The following is a 21,952-nucleotide window of genomic DNA, read 5'->3' as shown; positions in this document are numbered from 1 at the left end:
TGACAAGATGTAATGTTTATGTTTGGTTGATAGAATAACTATCAATATAGAGCGACTGGCTGGACAGAGAAAGGCTGAATAAAAGTAGTGATGGAAAAGACAGTCTGTTAGGGGTTTAGTAGACAGAAAAAAAATGGCTGGACCAGACAAGCTGACTGTAAGCAGTTGTGGTGATCTCTTCTTTTCTAAAATATGATGGTTTTCTGGGAGGAGGTTTTTTTTTTTGGGGGGGGGGGGCTTCTGGGAGCAGCCTTAGTTTCAGTTCAGATCAATAATCACCTCAAATGCAGCCAACTGTTAAAAGTTCAAATCCTTTATTATCTCTTCCAAAATAGCCCGATTAGTTTTCTTAGAGGCCTCTCTCCCTCCTTGGTTCCAAGAACTCTTGCAGCTTCTTTTGTCGCCTCCAGCTCTCTTGAATCTCCAGTTCTCTTCTCAACTGACTTACCCTACTGACTCCTCACTGACTGACTCTAAGAGCTTCTTATATATGATCTCTTAAAAGGTGTGAACCCAAAGGTTGACTGGTCCTCTGAGAGAGGGGGATTGTGGGAGATGTAACTTTGTGAATCTCCCAGACTTGTGAACTCTAATGTATGAGCTAATGTGTGACCTCTCAAAGGTGTAAACTTAAACATTGTTTCTATCAATTCCAGTGAGTTAACACTTTGTAAGGATTCTAACAGGCAGTGGCTGACCAAAGAGGAAGGGGCTGAGCAGACAGTCTGCAGTCGGAGGGTCACCTAGTCAGAGGGAATGACTGGACAAGACAAGCTGACTGTAGGCAGCGACTGACCAAACAAACCGACTACATGCAAGGTTTGAACATACAGGCTGACTACACGCAGGGGCTAAGCTTAGAGTGCAGACAGGCTGTGTTGGAGAAATTTCAGCTTCCATCTAGAGGTAGAGATGGGTCCTCAGGATCCAACCTTCTCCGACAACATCAGGGTCTAATGGCTACCTTTCCCCTTCTCCTTCAACCTTGCCCTGGAATTCCCGAGAGGTTTTGGGTCAGTCCATTTCTTCTTCCCCTCTCTCTTTGCTGCCCATGGTACAGGCCGCTCTGCTCTCTTCTCCGGCACCACTAGATGACATATATCGATCTCCTTCATCCTTTTCTAGCAGCGCCGCGTGGGGCGGGGTTCGGAGGGGACTGCCCTGGAGGGGAGGAGAGTCGGAACCCGGGCCGGGGCCTCCATTCCCCAAAACCCCCCTTCGGGCCTTTGAGTTTGGTTCAGTCCTTCCCGGAATGGTTGCTCAGGCGCCCCCGCCCCGTCGCCGGCCAGCCACCCCCCTCCCAATTGGTATATCCCTCTCCTATCCCCCTTCCCACCCCCAGCATCGGCGGTTCTGGTTTCCGCGCGAAAAGCCGGCGGTCCGCGCGCTATCCACTGCGCGGCTGGAGCCGGTTCCCTTCCGTCTCCCCCGCCCCCCCAGGTCTCCCTCTCTGCTCCACGCTTGGACACGCGAGATGCCCGCCCGCACTGGCCCGGCCCCGGTGGCCGCGCCGGGCTCGCCCGCGCTCCTGCTGCCGGAGGAGGTCCGCAGACGGTAAGTATCGCTCGCCCCGGACTACCGGAGCTCGGGCCGCACTGGGCCGGGCCGGACTGGGCCGGGGCAGCCGCGCGCCGGCGGCTTGACAGGCCCGGCCGGTGCCGGGCCGGGACCCGAGTCAGGGCGGATGACTCGCGCGCGCCGGCGGTTGGCCGTTGGCTGGGCTCGCGGCCGCGGGTCCCTCCGGGGGCGTCGGTCCGCGAGGGCCCCGTCTGGCGTAGCTGCCGCCGCCGCCCTCCCCGCTCCCCGGGACATTTGGCGCCAAAACGCCGAGTCGAGTCTCGGAGGTGCGTGTGGAGGGAGGCGGGCGGCCCTGGCCTGGGACCTCCTTGTGCTGCCCATGGCCTTGCCCCCAGACGGGACTGTCAGCTGGAGCCCGGAGGCCCGGGGGTGGTGGTGTGGGGACGCCCCCGGGAGGCGGGGGCGCGGGGGGTCTAGCGGTGCCAGTGACAGGAAGTGGGGGGTGCTGCCGCCCTAGCCCCCGCCCCCGCCTGGGGGCCCTCATCACTTGCTGGTTCCCTAGCGGGGGTCGGGAATGGTAGGCTGGGGCGTGTGGCTACTGGGGGGCAGGCCGCATCTGACCCATACAAGAAGAGGGGTGCAGGCCTCCCCACGTCTCTTTGGGAAGGCCCCTGGGCGCTCCTTCCCCCTCCATCCTCCCAGTGGGGTGGGCTTGCTCCGGCGTCTCCTCCCGAGACATTCATTCTTGGGGCACGAGGTGGAGAGGGCAGGACTGCCCGAGGCATGGATTTTTCTCTACCGAAGGATTTGTACCCTAGTTGTATCTCTCATCCATTTCTCCTTAGTGCCTGTAAAGATCTAGGAACGGCCCCCTTGGGCCATCTTTGGTCTCTTTCATGAAATTAATAACAGAGTCACTCATTTGGAAGTATTATTTTATCGTATTTCCCTGCAGATTGATTGGTAGCAAGGGTTTGTGTTTGTTGCGTGTAATTGTGATAGCAAATGCAAGTTCCCTGGGAAGGAACCTATATCAGATATCTAGCTATTAGTTTGCTCTTTCCAGTGCCATTACAAGCACCATTAATTAGCTACAATTGTTTTTATTATGGAAGGATAACCTTTGATTACTTTGCTACGTAATTTATATATTTTTTTCTTGTCTCCCTCCTGGAGCAAGATAAGTTATGAAGATGTTCAGGTAAAGAGACAATTCTTTTTTTAAAAGGGTGGGGGCATTTTTTTTAGTGGCTAGAGCAGAGGTCAGCTGCCTACTTTGCTTTGGCAGAGAAATTGTTCTATGAACCCAGAGCACACACTCATTTTTAAAAAGTAGTATATCCTTATTAAGTGGCTTTGAGATTCGTTTGTCCCCATGTATTTTTTTAGTGGTTAGAGCCAAGAACTTCAAGTTTATCCTGGCACTCCAGTGACTCACCCTGTGACCTTCAGCAACTAACTAAATATCTCTCTCACTTGCACTCATTTCAGTGAGGAAAAATACTTACCTCACGAAGGAGTTGCTATGATTAGTAAGATCTTGGTAACATACATCTTCCAAGTGTAGTATTAGGTATCTGATTACTTGATATTTGTTATTTTAAATACTGCTTTAAGAGGGAAACAGCTCTTAGCACCAGAAAAAAAATAACATTTAATTATACTGGTGTTATTTTTATCAAGGCATTTAAATCCTAATTAATGAGCTTAAAGTTGGTATTTTTTAGAAATAATATAAAAACATTTTAAATATTGTGCTTAATGCAAATTCTTTGTGGTTTTTTGATATCCCCAATAGATTTTCAACTTAAATAATTCTAAGTGAGAGTTTTTTACAATTTGCTGTAGAACTTGAGAATTTACTGTGTATCACAGTGAAAAGTATAGTAATGCGAATATGTAAGATTTTGCTGAGTTTTAATAGTTGGATTAGGAATTGGGAGACCTGATTCAGGTTCTGTATTTGCTACTTATCTAGGTAAATTTGGGCAAGTCACTTTGAATCATAAGATTTAGAAAGGACCCAGGAATCCTTATAAATTTACCTCCAAGAAAAGGGATTTTGATAGCTATCAGAATCAGAAGTGGATTTACAGGCCTTCTCTGACTTCATTATACTGTCCTTCCTACCTCTAATTGGTTTTCAAATTGTTTTTCATTTTCCTTCTTATATCATCTTAATTATTTGATTTATAATTATTCCCAGTCTCCCCTCTTCACGAGCCTGGGATCTTTATACAAAACCTAACCCTTGTCCAATAAGTAAAGCAAAGGAGAGTAAGGACTCAGAAATGACAAGTTACAGAACAAGGTGGTAAGAGTATCAGTATCATCTTAATTTGCAGGCCTTAATACATAAAACCAATGGGAAGGGATTTCTAGATAGCACTAAACTTTATTGTCTATGGTAAGAGTTATTTTACTCATAATTATATTTATTTTTGTAATTGTATTTGCACTCTTTAAAGGAGATTTACTACTGTGATGAAGATAAGTTGTTGATTTCACATATTCCATTAATTACAACAAATATTTACTAAGTAGCTTTTTTGTACAAGGTGTCTTATACCCATGTTATAGTATGCTCATGCCAAGTACAAAGAAGAATATAGATTTGAAATGAAAATAAATTTTATTTTTAGAAATAAAAATTTTATTTACATAGCTATACAAATTATGTCCACTAACACTTAAATGTCCAGAACTGTGTTACCCGAGAGCTTCCCTTGTCCAGAATAAAGATAAATATCACTAGGAAGGATAAAATGCTTCTAGGAAAACAGACTTTAAATGTAAAATTCATGCAGGTATAAAGTTTATACACTTGTAAGATAATACCTTTTCAGGTGCTCTGGTTCTGTTTACTTTTTGACTTGTATACAATTTTAAGAAATTTGATTATCTGACTTCCAAACCTAGAAATTAGAAGGGTATATAGGTACTTAAAGATGATCATAGAAGTTGTTTAAACTAACCTGAGAATTTTAAAAACGTGGCTGTTTGGAACCATTTAGAAAAGAGGCAAATAGCCCCTCTTCTGACTGAGATTACTGTATTGCTCCATAGTCACCTTGATGATTCTTACCAGGTTCAAAAGTTGGAAAGCTATATCAGTGCAATGCCTTGTCCACTGTACAGACTTAATAAGTGTTGATTGAAGACGGATTTCTATCACAAATGACAAAATAAAACATTTTGATATTTGCAGTAGGTAAATGACTCCTTCGGATGAAATTTCGAGATGGTTGAAATTTTACCATGGCTCCAATTATATTTTGGGGAAACTAGGTGGCTCAGCAGATAGAACACTGGGCCTGAAGTCAGGAAGAAGTGAGTTCAGATGTGGCCCCAGACACTTACTAGCTGAGCAAGACACTCGATCCTATTTTCCTGTTTTCTCATCTTTAAAATGAGCTGGAGAAGGAAGGAGCAAACCACTCCAGTATCTTTGCCAAGAAAACCCCCAAAATGAGGTCACAGAGTCAGACATGACTGAGTAGCAAATTATATTTTTTTCTAAAGTTTTATCTATATAGGTTTAGGAAGCTATTTCAAAAGTATTAAGAAAATACATTTTTCTTCTTTTCAGATCTTTTATTGCCTCTAAACTTTGAGTGCTCAAAGAATGCACATTTTGTCATATTTAGTTTCTAAAAATAATTTGTTTCAGCCATTGAAAACAAAACCAATAATCACTACTCAAAACTATTTTGATTATTGTCAACATGCTCAAAAGACTTGTGCCTTTGAGACCACTTTATTTTCCCTTCTCCATTTTGGGAGAGTGACCTACAAATTCCAGACTGCTGGAAGCATAAGGATCAGCACATTAGATCAGCTTAGTATCTGAAAGTTCAAGACATCTTTCTATATCCTTCCAGCCCTACAAAAAGAAGCAGAGATCAATAAAATCAGTTTTGCCCATCTCACCTTGATGCAGAAGAATGCTTTCTTATGGGAGAGGCTGCTTCTTTTAAGAGTGGCCACAGGCATGGGATTTTGTGTCTAGAAGATATTCTCCTAAAGTAATTAAAGTTTTGGTTCAATTTGATATAAAACTCTTATCTTCTAACAAAATAATATGCAGCATATATTAGTAACTTTATTAAAGTTGATAGTAGTGGCATTTGTTGTTATATCTCTGGATAAAAATGACAAGCTCACTATATAATTGATTTTTTTTCCTTTGCTGCTTAGGAACTTTTTTCTTTGGAACTGCTGCTCTCATTTTACAAATATGGGCTATTTTCAATTTTGCCTCATGTGTGGTTGCCTGAAACCTAGCTTTAAAAGAGCATCTAATAGTAGTACTGTTCAACAGATTTTTTCTGTTTGTTTTTAAATTGTATGCTCTGGGGAGCAGCTAGGTGGCTCAGTGGATAAAACACTGGTTTTGAAGTTCAAAGCCAGCCTCAGACACTTTACATTTACTAGCAGTGTGACTTTGGGCAAATTGCTTAACCTTGATTGCCCACACCCCCACCCCAAAAAAAAAAAAAAAATATATATATATAATATATATATATATATATATATACACACACACACACACACACACACACACACACACACACACACACACACACACTTTGCCACTGACTAGCTTTTAACTTTAGGAAATGTCATAGACTTAATTAAGAAAATGAAGGTAACTGAAGCTTGTCTTACCTTTTCAAAGTATATTTTTAAAAAAAATCAAATGATTTTTGGTTTTCAGCAGTCCACAATTATTGTCTAAATTTGTTTTCAGCAGTTCTTGATTATTGCCTAAATGTATTTTATGTATCCCTGAAGCTTTTTTTTTTTTTTTTTTACCTTTGTGATTATTCTATTTCAACTCATTGTACAACAGTGACATGGGTATCATGTTATTTATTCTTTGCTCATCCATTATTTCAATGTCGGTACTCTTGCTACCATACAGTCATGAACGTAAGATTTGTAGCTGGTAGTAATCTGGATTTTTGAGCACGTCTATATAAATCTGTGATAGATCTTGGAACCTTGGATCATCTCACCTTGCATTTTATATCAGTAACATAATAAAATTAGAGTTGGAAGGAACTTTTAGAGGTTATCCTGTCCATTCCCTCTTTTTTCATATAAAAGAACCAAAAAGGTGTGTATATAATGATGTTTCTAAAAATCATACAGAGAAGCAACTTAACAACTCATTTGAAACCCAGATCCTTGGATTCTAAATGTATTATTATTTCTACTAATTTACATATATCCAGATACAGGCTTCCAAGAACCTCTCTTGAATAATTTAAAACCAGATGTCTCCAGTAGCTTCTTAAACATTGAATCTTTCCACCTGAAGCAGTCGTAATGCCTTCTTTTTTCTTAAATTCCATAGATTAATGGCTGAGAGAAGAAATTTGCATGGCATTCATTTCCCAGTTTAATGATTTTTTTCCTTAACTTGGAATATGCTGCAGATGGTTGGAGATTACTTTGTTAAAAGCTAGTTGTCTCTTAAACTCATCAATGCCAATAATCAGCACTTTGTATCACTGGAATATTCAACACATTTCTCAAAATCTCACTACTAAATAGTGACCTAATCTTAATCTGTAAGATTATTCTTTGGCCTGGAACTTCTGTGAATTCTTCAGTATAAAGAGTGTTCTGAGCTAGACCCTTGTGCAGGGTGAGACTGTTGTTATTGAATTTCCATTGAGGTCCAGTTGCTTTCCTTTATACATAGAAAATCCACTCTCCCCTTTCCTCCTCTCCTTCATGCTCCTTGATAATTTCATGTGCAGATGAGAGTAAGCCCAGATTTAGGTTAAGGATGCCATTTGGCTGGGGGAGTGAGTTTCTCTTCTTCAGCACCTTGTCTGTGCTTTTTTTTTTTTTTTAAGTCAGTTTTAAGATATTCATATTCACCATGTTAATCTTTGGTGTTATCTGAGCAACAGATTAAATGCAATATTTTTTTTTTTTGAGGCAATTGGGGTTAAGTGACTTGCGCAGGGTCACACAGGTAAGAGATGTTAATTGTCTGAGATCACATTTGAACTCAGGTCCTCCTGACTTCAGGGCTGGTGCTCTGTCCACTGCGCCACCTAGCTCCCCCTGATTAAATGCATTTTTGAATGTTTCATAGTTAAAATGGAAAACTGTCTCTCTTCCCATCACCCTTTTTTCACTAGCCCTTTGAGTAAAAACGTCCTATTTTAATTAGCCAAAAAGGTGACGTAGAGCTGGGAAAGGGATTTGATAGGTTCTTGTATTGATATACAGCTGGTGAAATGGGTTAAAATTGTTTTTTTCTTTTGTTTTTGGTTTCTGAATTCATTTAATTAATCTCAGCTCTACTCAATCTGTGAATTATGTTTGACTTTTTTTTTTCCCCTAAAAAAAAGAGATAGTAATAAAATGTGGCTCCCTTTAAAGTGATTTGAGGTTACAGTGTAAGTTATTGAAGTAAGGGAAGGAATCTTTTTTCCTTCCCTTTTCCCTCCTTTTTTTTCTTCTCATGGAACCTAAATGCCCTTTATGTTTTTGGAAGCATTGTATACTCTTTAGTAGTTCATAAAGGACCAACCGATCCCTTTCTAGAAATTCATTGAATTTTGAAGGTTAGTATCTTATCTCTTTAGCAGCAGCTCTTGGATAAGTAGTCAATTAAACTGTAAGCCCTTATCACTTTGGAGGATAGACAACCATTCACATTCTAGATGCTAGTGATCCAAAGATTAAAAACAAAAGGAATAATCTCTACTTTGAAGGAACTTTATTTTTTATTGGAGAAGACAAGATATATAGATACATGTAAGTACATCCAAAATAAACAAATGGAAATTGAATACAAATACAAGAGGGGTTTCTGGGTTTAAAAACTTAGGATTCCTGCCTTTAATTTTCCTTTTTATTATTATAAACTTAATGACCACCAACAAACACAAACATTTTCCAGTATTTAAAAAAAAAAATAAGAATTGCATGTGAAACTATAAATCTGTTTTCTAAAGCCAGGGTGGGTTTTTTTTGTATTTCAAATTTAACCGTAGTTCCAATACTGCTCTCTTTGTTCTGAACTTTGTTCTATTGTTTTTTAAATGATTAATTGATCTTCCTTTCTTTGTTTTCTTCCCTTTTTTTTTGTTTCATTGTCACTGCCTTCCAGACAACCTCTCCCACTCCCACCCCCCAAATCCCTCCCTTGTACAATTTATTCGTGAAAAAGAAAATAATTCATAGTGATTGAAAAGTTTGTAGGATTTTTGTATTTCTATTTCATTACTTATAAGAGCTGGGAAGCATGATTTAACATTAATCTTTTAGAGTCCTGATTGGTCATTGCTTTAGTCATGTGGTTCTTAAGTTTTTCAGTAATTTTCTTTTACAGTGTTGAATTCATTGTGTCTGGCAGTGAGGAGGTACTATAGACAGAAAACTAACCCCAGAGTCAGGAAAACAAGTTCAAATTTGGTCTCAGACACTGACCTTGAACAGGTCATTTAACCCTATTTGCCTCTGTTTCCTCATTTGTAAAATGAGTTGGAGAAGAAAACAAAATAGTACAGTATCTTTGTCAAGAAAACCCCAAATGTGATCACACAGTCAGATATGACTGAATGACAACAAATTCCTATTAATTGTTCTGGTTTTGATAATTTTCCTTTACGTTAATTCATATGTTCTGTCGTAAACATGTTGAGTTTAAAATATCCAGGAATATACATGCAGTTTGAAATGTCTAATAAGTGATTGGTGATGTAGAACTGGAACTCAAGAGATATAACAATTACATTTTCTTTTTTTCAGGCTTAAAGATTTAGAAAAAGATGAGGATATTCTTACAGAAAAGGTAATTCTTTCTTAGATGATTTTTGTTTCTTATATTAGGCTGTTTACTTGTAGATATCCAAGATACTAGCTTTTAGTGGGAAGTATCAATTTGGTTTGTTTTTAACAAAAAGAAGAGAGGCACACAGAATCAGGCAAATTTGGTCTCAGATACTTGCTGGCTGCGTGACCTTGAACAACTCCTTTAACCCTATTTGCCTCTGTTTCCTCATTTGTAAAATAAGCTGGTGTAGGAAATTGGAAATTACTCCAGGATCTTTTCTTGGTCCTACTTCTGTTTCATGGATCTGTATTGTGTGCTGCTATTGTCATTCACCTGCGTCTTTGCAATTCAAATGGCTGGAAAGTTCTTAAGGCTCTAAATCCTCACTCTTTTCTCCAGGAATTTGTTAAGAAGAAATTAAGTCTATTGCATGAATTTCTGCAAGCAGAAGTACAGCATCAGTTATTTGACTTGGAGATCAAATTGCACAAAGAAGAGCTTTCTGAAGTAAGTTTTCTTAGCAGCCCATTTTTAACATTGCTATTTCCTTATGTATTTGCATACTTGTGAAGGAAGCAGGAAGATGAAATGAGCCTTTTTCACAAATCTTTCCTTGATGTATTTTTATATTAAATAGAGTGATTGAGTTGATGGAAAGTACCTGGCCTTTATTACGGGCTTTCACATGCTAATTATTGCTTAAATTGTTTCTTTCCTGCTCTAGGAAGGATACTTGTCCAAAGTAAAATTCCTGTTAAATAAAGAACTGTTTTTGGAGAACGGAGACCATCCTCTCACTTCAAAAGTGAATGGTTGTTTAGAAAACGGTATTTATACAAGTGACGAAGATTTTGAGAAAAGTATTGAAGAAGATAGTACAGTAGAGATGGAGGAAGCAACTGGATCATCAACATCCCTGTCAAAAACCAGAAAACCTAGAAGAAGTAAATCAGATGGCGAGGCTAAAAGTAATCGCATTTCAACTTTGCCATATTTATGTTTCTTATAATAATTTTAATGTTATATTGATCTTGAAGGGGAGGGACTCTCTAGCTTCTGCTCCTTTTCACTCCTGTTACATATAAAACAGATTTTTAGGACAGAATACTCAAGTTTTCTTGAACAGAAATAGTTAACAAGTACTTGTGAATGATTTTGACTTTATTAGACCACATAGGATATATAAGAAATAGATTCAAATAACTGTGTCTGAATCCATTTCTTGTATTCTTAAACTCCTCAAATGCCATCTTTGGCACTGTCAGCCTACAACTCATCACTTAAGTTTTTGTAGATTTTATTACTAAGGGCTAGATTATGTAATTCGTTTTGTTCCCAGTTTTTGAGTTAAAATGAACCAATGAGTTGCCTTGATTTGATGCAGCAGAAGTGACATTGTGGTACTCTTCTATAAGAATCATAGGATAGTATGATTAATTGAATGGATGAAAAGTAGCGTATCTCCTGTATTTTATGTTCATTCTACCCTTTTTTTCCTCTTAAGGGTTTTGATCATGTTGGTGAAGTACTAAACTTCTGTCCTTAAGGTTTTTTTAAATTGTACTTATGACCAGGTGCTGTTTTCATTTATATAATGAGGGTTTACCTTGAGTTTCTTTTTCTTTTTAAACAGAATCTTCAGCTAGCTCAAGGGTTACGAGAAGCTCTGGAAAGCAACCTACTATTGTATCTCTGTTTTCAAAAGGGTCAGTATGGCCTGTGCCTTAATTAGGCAACTTTTCTTTACTAATAGTGATTTAAATATTATTTTGGTTAGAATTATTGGTGGAAGGGATTTGAAGAATTTTCATTTGGTAATTTATGAAAGACCCACTTCTCCATTTGTAGAGGGCCTGGTCAATAATCTCTATAACATATTAAAAATCTACTTCTGAAGACCACATTTAAATGTTAAATGCTATGAGTTTGTTAATATCTTTTGGAGAGCTAATTTTGTGAGAGGATTTTTAATGCTGTTTCAGTCTTTACAAAATCATTGTTTGGGAATGAAGATAGAGACATTTTATGATTACTTGTAGACAGATTAGGATTTTAATCAGCATGAAATTATGTAGACTTTTTTGTAAACAAGGTAAGTATAAAACCTGTTACTCTTTGAGTCATTGGAGCAATATCGTATTAGTTTAGATATGAAGAGTTTGCATTCTTTTCAAATTGGGATTTGTTGCATTTCGAATGACAGATCCAGTAAACGGAAATCAGAAGGGGCAACTGGAGAAATAAAGCAAGAAATGAATATAGAGAAGGAAGAAGATCTTGAAGAAAAGGTAACTTGAAGAATCTTGAAGTTTACCAGTTACAGTTTTTTTGCTTTGTACACATAGCCATTTTTCTAGGGAAAATAATATATGAAATTATTGATGATGAGGACATCATATTGAATTTCAGTAATACTGGAAAAAATTATGTTGTTGTTTTTGATTGAAAGTTATTCTTCTATTTATAGCCTATTGGAAGTAATTGCCTCTTGATATTTCAGACCATCTCTTCTAACCTCACATTTGATTTCTTTGTAAAAATGTTGAGCTGGATGGTTGCTAGTATATAAGGTAGGAGTATAGTACAGTAGGTGGTATTCCTTGGAATTACCTATCTCCCAAATTGGCAGCTTCTTAAGTTCCTCTCTTCCTTGTGTAGGGATAGGATTTTGAAACCAAGATAAATTCTTCTTGTTGTAGTACAATGTTCATTAATCATGTTATCAAATTGTAATTTTTGCTGCTTGTTAGTTCTGGTAATTAAATTCAACAAGTATTTATTTGACATCTACTAGGTTCTGTGGACATAAATCCATGAATGAAACAGTCTTTCCCTTGATTTTACAGTGTACAGATATATGGATATAGCATATAAAACTACATAATATATATGCATGATCTCTCTGTAATATAGTTTGTAGATGTGTTTTATCCATATAACTATATGTGTTATATATACATGTCACAGACCCACATCCATATATATGAATACACAGATTCAATTTGGAGGAATGGGAGGTGGAAAGCATTACTACCATGGGGGAAGGGATCAGGAAAAGCTTCCTGTAAGAGGTGGCACTTGAGACGAGTTATAAAGGGAGTTAGGATTTCCAAAATGGTAAGGAAGGAGTGCATTCTAGGTATGGAAGTAGACTGTGGTAAGGTACAGACTCGAGAAATGGAATATCATGTATGGGGAGCAGCAGTTCAACCAATTGTCTTTGGAGTGTAAAGTACATGGAGTAAGGTGTGATCTTGTCCTTTCTGAGATGGAAGGATGAACAATAATCCCCTAGAGAAGTTATAGTGAGACCAGCTTGAGAGTGGCTTTAAATGTCAAACAAACAAAGTTCATATGTAATCCTAGAGCCAATAGGGAACTATCATTGAAGCATCTTGAGCAGGAAAATGACAAACTCACTTCTGTATTTTTAGAATATCAGTTCAACAGCTGTGTAGATGCTAAATTGAAAGGGATTGAAATTGGAGACAGGAAGATTATTACAACAGTCTAGGTGAAGTAAAAGGGACTATGATTTGGGTGGTGGTCTTATGAGGAGAGACCGTGAGTTCAAAGATGTTGTGGATATATATGCTTGAATATACACAAGACTTGAAAACTAAATGGAAATGGGTATTGAGGGAGAGAACTGAAGGGTTGAGGATGACTCCATGTTTGCAGACCTATGCAAATGAAAAGTTCATTAGTGCTCTTGACACAAGAAATTAGAAAGAGTGGTGACTTTTGGGAGAATGTTTAGTTTGAGATGCCTGTGGGATATCTAAGTGTGGCAGTATTGGTAGTGAAGGTTTATCAGGAAAAGGATGAGGGCTAGATATCTGTACAGAGCTAATAGTTAAACCCATGAGAGATGATGCGATTACCAAGGGAAGAGAGTTTTGAGAGGGAAGAGAAGAGGACCAGAAGAGAGCCTTGAGGCATAATCTTTTAAAAGGATAAAATATGTATGAGAATCCTGCAGAGGAAACTTATAAGCTTTGACTAGTTAGGGAACAGGGGAATATAAAAGGATTCTTGTTATTAAAACACAGTGAGGAGAGAACATCTGGGGGAAGGAGAATGATCAGCACCTTGAGAAGCTATGGGAAGTCGAGAAAGCTGAAGGCAGGGAAAATTATTGGACTTAGTATTTTGATTGTAAATTACTTTGGGAGAGAGTAGTTCTTTAATTATGTGGTTGAAGCCAGCTTCTGAAAGGTTGAAATGTGGATGTACAGTCAGGAGGTAAAGCAAAGTCAGGAGGTAATAGCTTTTCCTAGCAGTATGACTGAGAAAAAAGATACAGACTAATGGTAGGATCAAGTAAACATTTTAGCCGTAGAAGTGATCTGAAGATGTTAGTTGGGAGTTTGAGATAGTGAGCAGTCTTTAAAGGCAATATTATATAAAGAGTACTGGACTTGCCAGATGTGAGTTCTAAACAGTCTAAAAGATTGCATTGCTAACTAGTTGGGTGACTAAGTTACACTTTGAATTTATTTCTTAATATGTAAAAAAATAACATGCAAGAAAATATTTTGTAAAGAATATAGCAACTTATAAAGGTAGCCACTTCATGCTAAGCCTGATTTTTGAAGAAAGATTTTTTTATTTTTTGTAATGTATAATTCTTTTGTACTATTTTAATATGTAAATGGGTCTTAAACTGACCCACTACCAATAATTATTAATTATATTTGGAAAAGATATACATCTTGTGTATTTTAAGAATGATTTCCACTTTGGATGACAACTTAGAGTGGTTTCCAATCAAAAGTAGAAAGGTTAGAGACTTTCTTCTGTGATATGTGCCTTGACAGAAAGACTGTTCATTAGGAATATTATTATGTGGAAGAGGATACTAGGTGGGGAATCTTGGAGATTCCTTCTGACAATGATTCCCTTCTGACAATACTCTGACTTTCTCTCTATAATTCCTGTGGCATTTCTAATTAGTATCCTAAAGTATATTGCTCTCATACAGAAAATTAGTAAATGTATATAAAAATATGTGTACATATGTGTTAATATATCTTTAAAGACATATATATTTTAATGACTACATATGCTATTCATACCAACTAGATTATAAAGTATATCAAGGTGTATTTTGTTGTTTTTACATTTACCATATCCTTTAGTGAAGTAGGAGGCACCGACCAAATCCTTCTTGGCTGTGATGCCTTTCTAAGCATAATCTTTTGATGAAATTTTTTTACCTCTATATTTTTAATTATTCCCTTTTAGGAACAAGGGGAAAAGAAAATGAAATTTGAAGTCAAAGAAGGGTAAGGAGTGAATTTTTTTTTTTTTTTTTTTTTTTGGTTTTGCTGATCCTCATGTGTTCTAAAAGGATTTTTCTCTGGGAACAAGGAAGGGATAATTAGAGGATTTTTAGTAAGAGATTGGGCCTAATCAGAACCCAGATCAACTGAGACATTACTAAAGAAATTAGAAAGTGAACTTCTTACTTAATTGGATTCTTAGAAATAATTCCTATTTTATAAATTGTGTCCTTTTGGAACTAGTGTTTATTACTGTGTTTAGCAGTGTGATGCAATAAAGAGAGGGCACAACTGGGACCCTATAGTCTCACTTGTGCTGTATTTCCCTGTGGGAAGACAAGCCTCTTGTCTTCTCTGGACTTATTTTCTTTATTAGTACAAGAAGGGACTTGCATTGTGATACATTGGGAAAGAGCTTTAATTTTATAAACATAGGTATCCCCATTAGTACAGATGAAGTCTTTCCCTTTTTCATAAATTGCTATCCCCATAGAATTCATTATGTTACCAGTATTCTGCTTAAACGGTCAATCTTCAGAGACTGTATAACTGGACATAGTTGGAAGATTCTTTACATTGGTAACATATTCTGTTTTATTCTTGAGTAACATAGATCATAATTTTTTTTGAAATTTAATTTAATTTTCAACTTTTAATTTTTTCCTTCCTTTTCTGCCTCTCCTCTAACCATGAAAAAGACAAGAATTTAAAAAAAAAACACCAAAAAACAGTGGTACACTTACTTAAGAGTCAAGTAAAGCAAATTCCTATATTAGCCATGTCTAAAAAAAAAGACAAAAGAAAAATTAAGTTTCAATCTGCATTCTGAGTCAATTAGCTCTATCTGAAGGTGGATAGCTTGTTTCATTATGGGTTCTTTGCAATTGTGATTCCTAAATTTTCAGTTATTTATCTTTACAATTGTAGAAGTATTTTTCCTGATTCTGCTCATTTTTCTTTGCAACAGTTCATACAAATCTTCTGATACTTTAAAAAATTTATCACATTCATCATTTCTTAGAGTATAGCATAGTAGTGCATCATATTCATATTCCACAACTTTTTCAGCCACTCCCTAATTGATGAGTATCCCTTTAGTTTCCAGTTTTTTTTATCGTCACAAAAAGCAGCACTATATATTTTTGTATGTAGAGATCTGTTTCTTCTTTTTTTATATCTTTGGGGTATAGATCTAGTAGTGTATTCGGTCAAAGGGTATGTAGTTTAATAATTTTTTGGGCACAGTTCCAATTGTTTTCCAGCATGATTAGACCAATTCACGGTTCTATGATAGATCTTAGACCACTAGCCTGTGTGTCAAAAGGCATTAGATAAGGACTTAAAATTTTGACAAGTTATTTGGGTTTCTACTAATGGTGTTATATACTTTTTAGTTTCTGAATTTTAGATTTTACAAAAACTGCAACTAGAGCATTTTCTATGAATCCTGCCTAGGATTGCACAAAATTCACTGAGATGGGATTAGGCGTTAAATTATCACTGAGAAGCTGTTTAACAGAAGCCAAGTTTTAGTGTTGAATTTTCATTGCTTAATTGTTCTTTTTATACAGATCTGAAATAAAAGAAGTAGTTCAGGGGAAGCCTGTACTACCTGTAAAGGTAAGATGTTTGTGAATTAAGGCAGATTAGTGTTTTTCTTAAATGTATTATTCCTGTACACTAAAAATCTAAAAATGCTGTTTACTAGGTGAGATTTTGGACATGTCTTTTAATCTTTTGTGTGGTTTTTTTCCCCCCATATGTAAACTGAGGAATTGGATCAGATAATTTAGGATCTTTTCAGCTTTAAATTTTATCACTCTTTAAATTCTATGGTAGGGAAGGTCTCAGAATAATAATAAGACAACACAAGGAGGCACATGGTAAAATTATCTGGTTTCTCTCCCATTGATTTTGATGTTAACTTTTTGAAACTACTGTTAAGTGGTTGGTTTTAGGGATAGTTTTTTGGGATAAGTTTAATTAAAAAAGAAGAACTCTTATTGTTTTGTCCTTTTGTATTACCCTGTATAAAAAAATCTGAACTTAACCTAAATTAAGTTGTGATTTATTTTTCTTCTAAAATAATTTTCTTCAGAATTGTTTAAAATGCTTTTTTAAAAATTGTTACACTTAAAATATGACTAGACTCTTGGGAAACAATTTTCTTGCCTAAATCAGGATTTATCTGTGCTATCTTAAAACAATAAATGTGTCAGGTTTTCTTGTAACTCCTACAACTGTTTCTAAATACTTTTTAATGTGTTATTCCCTGTAGTCTACTCCTCCTAAGTGTATGGATTGCAGGCAGTACCTGGATGATCCTGATCTAAAATTTTTTCAAGGAGATCCTGATGGTGCAGTAAGTTTTTTTTTTTTCCTTTTTTAATCCAACAATTATTGATTAAGTACTTATGTATAAAATATATTGGACACTAGGGATATAAAAACAAAAGTCTTTATCCTGGCAGAAACAGTCCCTGCCCTGAATGAGCTTATGTTCTATTTAGTGATGAGGACTGGGCGAGAAAATATATAGCAAAAACACAAATAAGAAAAATGTAAGGAAAATTTAAACCTGAGATGGGGTGGGAATCAAAGACTTCTACACTGAGGATATTGCACTTAAGATGAGCCTTGATATAAGACATGGAAATAAGACAAACAGATATGAAAAAATACATTTTAGATAGGAAGAAAATTTCTGTGAATACACAGAAGTGTAGGGTTAAATTCAGGTATCAGATAGTATAGCTGACAGATTTCGTGGAGAAAACTAGCTGAAAGGTAGATGGGAACTAGGATGTGGATAATTTAAGTTATTTTTGATTAGTTTTTTTTATGTTATTCATGACCATATTTAAGATTAGAAAAACAAGAAAGAATTTTAAGTAATTAGGAAATATTTCCTATAAGTTACAATAACAGAAATAAATTGAAATTAACTTATTTTGATGCAAAAAGTTTGAGTACTTTTAATATTCTCATAGTATTCTCCTTTGTATAATTTTTAAATACCTCTTAGTTGGATGAGCCAGAGATGTTAACGGATGAACGATTATCCATTTTTGATGCCAATGAAGATGGCTTTGAAAGTTATGATGATCTCCCACAGCATAGAGTAACATCCTTCAGGTAACATGGGTGTAAGAGAGATGGAGTTGGGGCTTTGATTCTTGTGTTAATCACTTTGACAAATTATTTAAGAGAAAACATTTGACTCTAGGATGAAATTTTTTTTTTTCCCTCTAAAGTAATCACAAAAGAAAAATTCATGTAGGGCCTCAAAATTTAGTTTTCTACTTAGAGAAATATATAAAGCCATTTTATTTGCTTTATACTTTTATATTCTGTTAAAATTGTTTAGTAAATAGTGAAAATTATTAATATAATTCTAAATTATGCTTTATTAAAGATTTGGGATCAAAAGGGGAAGAAAGACAAGGAAAAATTAGGGGAGGAGAGCTAGTTTTTTATCCCCATTCCAAACCCAATAGATTTACATGGAATGATACTTCTATACTGTGGAGTTTATAGGATAATGTCTCAGGTAACTATAGTTATAAAAGGCCCTTACGTAGAAAACCTCACTAAGGATGTAATTGAGAGCTGAATCCTTCTCCACTCCTGTTGGAGGTTGGTTGCCTTCCCTTTGGCAATACTGGGAATTCTTCATTGGACCAATGTTTTGAGTGTTGGATTATAGGAAATAAGAAACCAGATGGTGTCTGCTCTCAGGGACTGGAATCCAATAGGGAAGATAATTTCTACATAGATTAGTGATTGTTTGCCTTTTCCATAGTAAGTATTTCCTGGTACAAGGTGCTGTTTATACCTTTTCATTGGGTTCTCACAACAGTCTTATGAGATAGAAAATATCAGTATGTACCTATTATGAGATAGATGTCCCTCAATTGCAGGTATAGAAATGGCAATTTGGGAGGTTGGAGCTTACCTATGGTTATCACACAGATAGTAAATAGTAGAGCTGAGACTGAATCTTGGGTTTTCTATCATGGCGTTACTTCCTCATGATATGAATGTTATCAGAAACACAAAATTCAGTGAGAATTGAAAGGAAAACAGGTGATTTCTCTTATTTGAAGGAGGGAATTCAAGGGAGGCATCAAACATGGGCAGGGAAGCCAAGATGACCAGGAGAGTATACCTCCCCAGGCAAGGGAAAAGGAATTAGCATGAGCAAAAATATCAACTAAATAAACAGGGCCTTGTCTCTTTTCTCTTAATCTTTTCTTTACTTCTTAAACCTAAAGAGGACTTTCTGTATACATTTGATGCTATTCCTTCTTAATCTTGGTTGGGGGACACAGGTGCATGTATGATAGCTATGGAGATTTGATTATGAATAAAATGGGTTACTGAGCTTGGGACTCAAATATAATCCCTTTAACTTAAAGAAGTTGGCGTTCATAATGCTTCAGTATCTGGTTTAAATTTGTAGTAGGATAGTTACAAAAAAGTCCTTTTTTCCCTCCCTCACTAGTGTTTATGATAAGAAGGGCCATCTGTGCCCATTTGATACAGGCCTAATTGAGAAGAATATAGAACTCTACTTCAGTGGGACAGTAAAACCAATCTACGATGACAACCCATGTCTGGATGGTAAGAATACATATTTCAGGGTACCGTATTTGGGACAGAGAGACTATTGTACATCCTTGCTTTTTTTTTATAAATTGGATAACCATCAATCAACATTTAAATTAAGATCATACATAATGCCATAAACTTCAGTCATGGAGAAATGTTTGAAGGGCATATTAACTTTTGATTGTTAAAATAACAAGTACTTTGTTTCTGAGTCCTCTTCTGATTGATCTGTGTATATTCGGATTTGGTTACTCTTTGTGCTAGTGTTTATAGTCAGCTTCTGGACCAATGGAAAGCACATTAATTCTGCATAATTTTGTCTTGTTCCCTTTTCTTTTTAGTGCTGTACATTCATTTGGGCAATAGGCCTTACGTTGAGATAGTTTAGTCGTGGTTTAAAATTCTTAGAATTGCAGAGTTTTGCTAATTTGCCAAAGTATTTATAACACAGTCTGAGGGACTAATTTTCGGTAATAGTTTGATTACTTAGAAATGATATTTGCCATTAAATCTGAATTAATCACCTGTTAGTAAAAGGAAACATTTAATTCACTGATAAGAATACTCTTCATTGACATATCATAACTATTAGACATATTAGACTGTTGTGAATTGCTGTGGTTTTTAAATTGTCATCTTTTATCCAACCTTTTGGTGAGGAATCCACCAAACTTTGTGAGTGCCTTTGTTGGCACTCCACTGTTAAAACATTCCAGCTAGGTAGAACCTGTGTTTATCTTACTTAAAATTGAAAGACTCAGTGTCATCCAGGTTGCAACAATGAGGAATCACAATTAGACTTTAGTTGTGGTTGTTAACATTCAGAACATGACATTTTACTTTTGACTTTCATTAGTCAAACTTTAAACATTTTTTGCTCTTTGTTAAAAGGGAAAAAATGACTTAAATTTATATTCTTTATTTTTTTCTTAGGTGGTGTCAGAGCCAAAAAACTTGGCCCCATAAATGCATGGTGGATCACTGGTTTTGATGGTGGCGAGAAAGCTTTGATTGGCTTCACCACAGGTACCTTCAAAATAGAAATTAATTTGAAATATTTGGGAACATTTTACTATAGCATCAAAATTCTTAGAATTGGGTATTTATAAAATATATTCCAAATACTCTTGTTGGTGTCTTAGAAATACCTTGATAAGGGCCTTCAAGTGACCAAAGTTTTTGTGAAGTTATGAAATAAATTTACCTAAGTAGGATAATCTATTCTTATAAAGTGTAGATAGGTAGCACAGTGTATAGAATTCTGGGCCTTGAAGACTTCAAGAAGATTTGAATGATTTAGATATTTATCAACAGCATGTCTCTGGCCAAGTCACTTAACTTTTCTTTACCTCATTTTTTCTCAATTGTAAAATGAGAATTAAATAATAATAGCACCTATCTCATAGGAGATGAGGATTAAATGAGTTAATATTTGTAAAGTACTTTAGCACAGTAGGTGTTTAATAAATGCTTGTTCTTTCTGTCCCACTCTTGAGCTCTCACCCTGTCTGTAAATTATGGGAACATTCTATTCAAACTGGGTTTACTCTTTAATGGAAAACTAAATTATTTGTTGACTTAAATACTCTAGTTCTCTAGTATTTGCTTAAGGACTTTACAATAAGGGTGAGAGTTATCCAAGTTTGCTTATTAAAAAAATTTTTTTTTCAATTTTTGGGGTTAATTTTAAATTTGTAAAAAAAAAAAAAAAAAAGATTTTTTTCTTTCCATTTTTATGTCACTGTTGTCTTCAAATAGCATTCCTTCTCTCTCAGTTGAATTTTATAACAAACAGCAGTTAAGCAAAATAAAGCGACAGAGACTGTCTCTGAAATTCTGTATTCAAGAGTACCACTTCTTAACAGGATCATAGGTTTAATGATAGAAGAGACCATAACTGTTATTAAGTTTAGCCCTTTCATTTTATAGATGAAGCAGTTGAGGCTGAGAGGTATAGTGAGATTTTAACTCAGGTCTTTTGGCTCCAAATCATATATTCTTAGTTAACAGTATGCTGGGATGCTTAGATGCTTTTTTGTCATGACTAACTCTTCATGACATCTTTTGGGGTTTTCTTGGCAGAAATACATTTCTTTCAGATCTTTTATAGATGAGGAAACAGAGGCAGATAACATTAAGTGACTTGCCCAGAATCACAAAGCTGATAAAATATCTGAGACTGGATTTGAGCTCAGAAAAATAAGTCTTGCTAACTTGTGGCCTGGTGCTCCATCTGTTGTGCCACCTTACCAAGGATCTTCCAGCCTGGAAGATCTTAGATTCTTTTGGAAAACAGGTGCTGTCTCAAAATTGGCATATTCATCTTTTGTGCTCGTGTACCAAACATGCTTACTGAAATTCAGTTGAATTTGTTGTCTTTAATGTTTTTCATTTGTTTTATTTTGTCATTACATTACTGTATAATCCATCTTATCTTCTAGCGTTTGCTGATTATATTTTGATGGCTCCTAGTGAGGAATATGCACCTATATTTGCACTAATGCAGGAGAAGATCTACATGAGTAAAATAGTTGTTGAATTCTTACAGAATAATCCTGATGTCAGTTATGAAGATTTGATCAATAAGATTGAAGTAAGTGTGCTCAATCCTTAACATGCCCAGTGTAAACCCCAAGTTAATTGCCTATAGAAAATAGGGTTTGGGGCTCTTTATGAATCTGTTTCTGTGATTCCAAATTGTTAAAATGGAGAGGTTTGATTTGACTCCTGCCATATC

The 21,952-nt window shown here is 36.2% G+C and overlaps 1 protein-coding gene across 2 annotated transcripts in view; it reads left to right on the top strand.

Annotated features, from left to right (window-relative positions):
- The first annotated feature begins 154 nt into the window (after positions 1-154).
- The window catches only part of DNMT1 (DNA methyltransferase 1), a 43,329-nt gene continuing 21,531 nt past the window's right edge, over positions 155-21,952 (top strand). The window contains exons 1-13 of one of the 2 annotated variants that reach the window (XM_051971484.1): positions 155-1,554; positions 9,295-9,337; positions 9,719-9,826; positions 10,044-10,287; positions 10,953-11,025; positions 11,523-11,607; positions 14,567-14,607; positions 16,176-16,224; positions 16,883-16,966; positions 17,630-17,739; positions 19,109-19,227; positions 20,149-20,241; positions 21,657-21,808. In XM_051971484.1, coding sequence (XP_051827444.1) covers positions 1,052-1,554; positions 9,295-9,337; positions 9,719-9,826; positions 10,044-10,287; positions 10,953-11,025; positions 11,523-11,607; positions 14,567-14,607; positions 16,176-16,224; positions 16,883-16,966; positions 17,630-17,739; positions 19,109-19,227; positions 20,149-20,241; positions 21,657-21,808 — 1,704 coding nt within the window. In that variant the 5' untranslated portion in view covers positions 155-1,051. The remainder of the gene's footprint in view (positions 1,555-9,294; positions 9,338-9,718; positions 9,827-10,043; positions 10,288-10,952; positions 11,026-11,522; positions 11,608-14,566; positions 14,608-16,175; positions 16,225-16,882; positions 16,967-17,629; positions 17,740-19,108; positions 19,228-20,148; positions 20,242-21,656; positions 21,809-21,952) is intronic. The other variant, XM_051971483.1, reaches the window with a different exon arrangement.

Source organism: Antechinus flavipes, chromosome 1 (assembly GCF_016432865.1).
Source record: "Antechinus flavipes isolate AdamAnt ecotype Samford, QLD, Australia chromosome 1, AdamAnt_v2, whole genome shotgun sequence".
Taxonomy (NCBI): Eukaryota; Metazoa; Chordata; class Mammalia; order Dasyuromorphia; family Dasyuridae; genus Antechinus; species Antechinus flavipes.
This window is presented reverse-complemented; position numbering and strand designations above follow the sequence as displayed.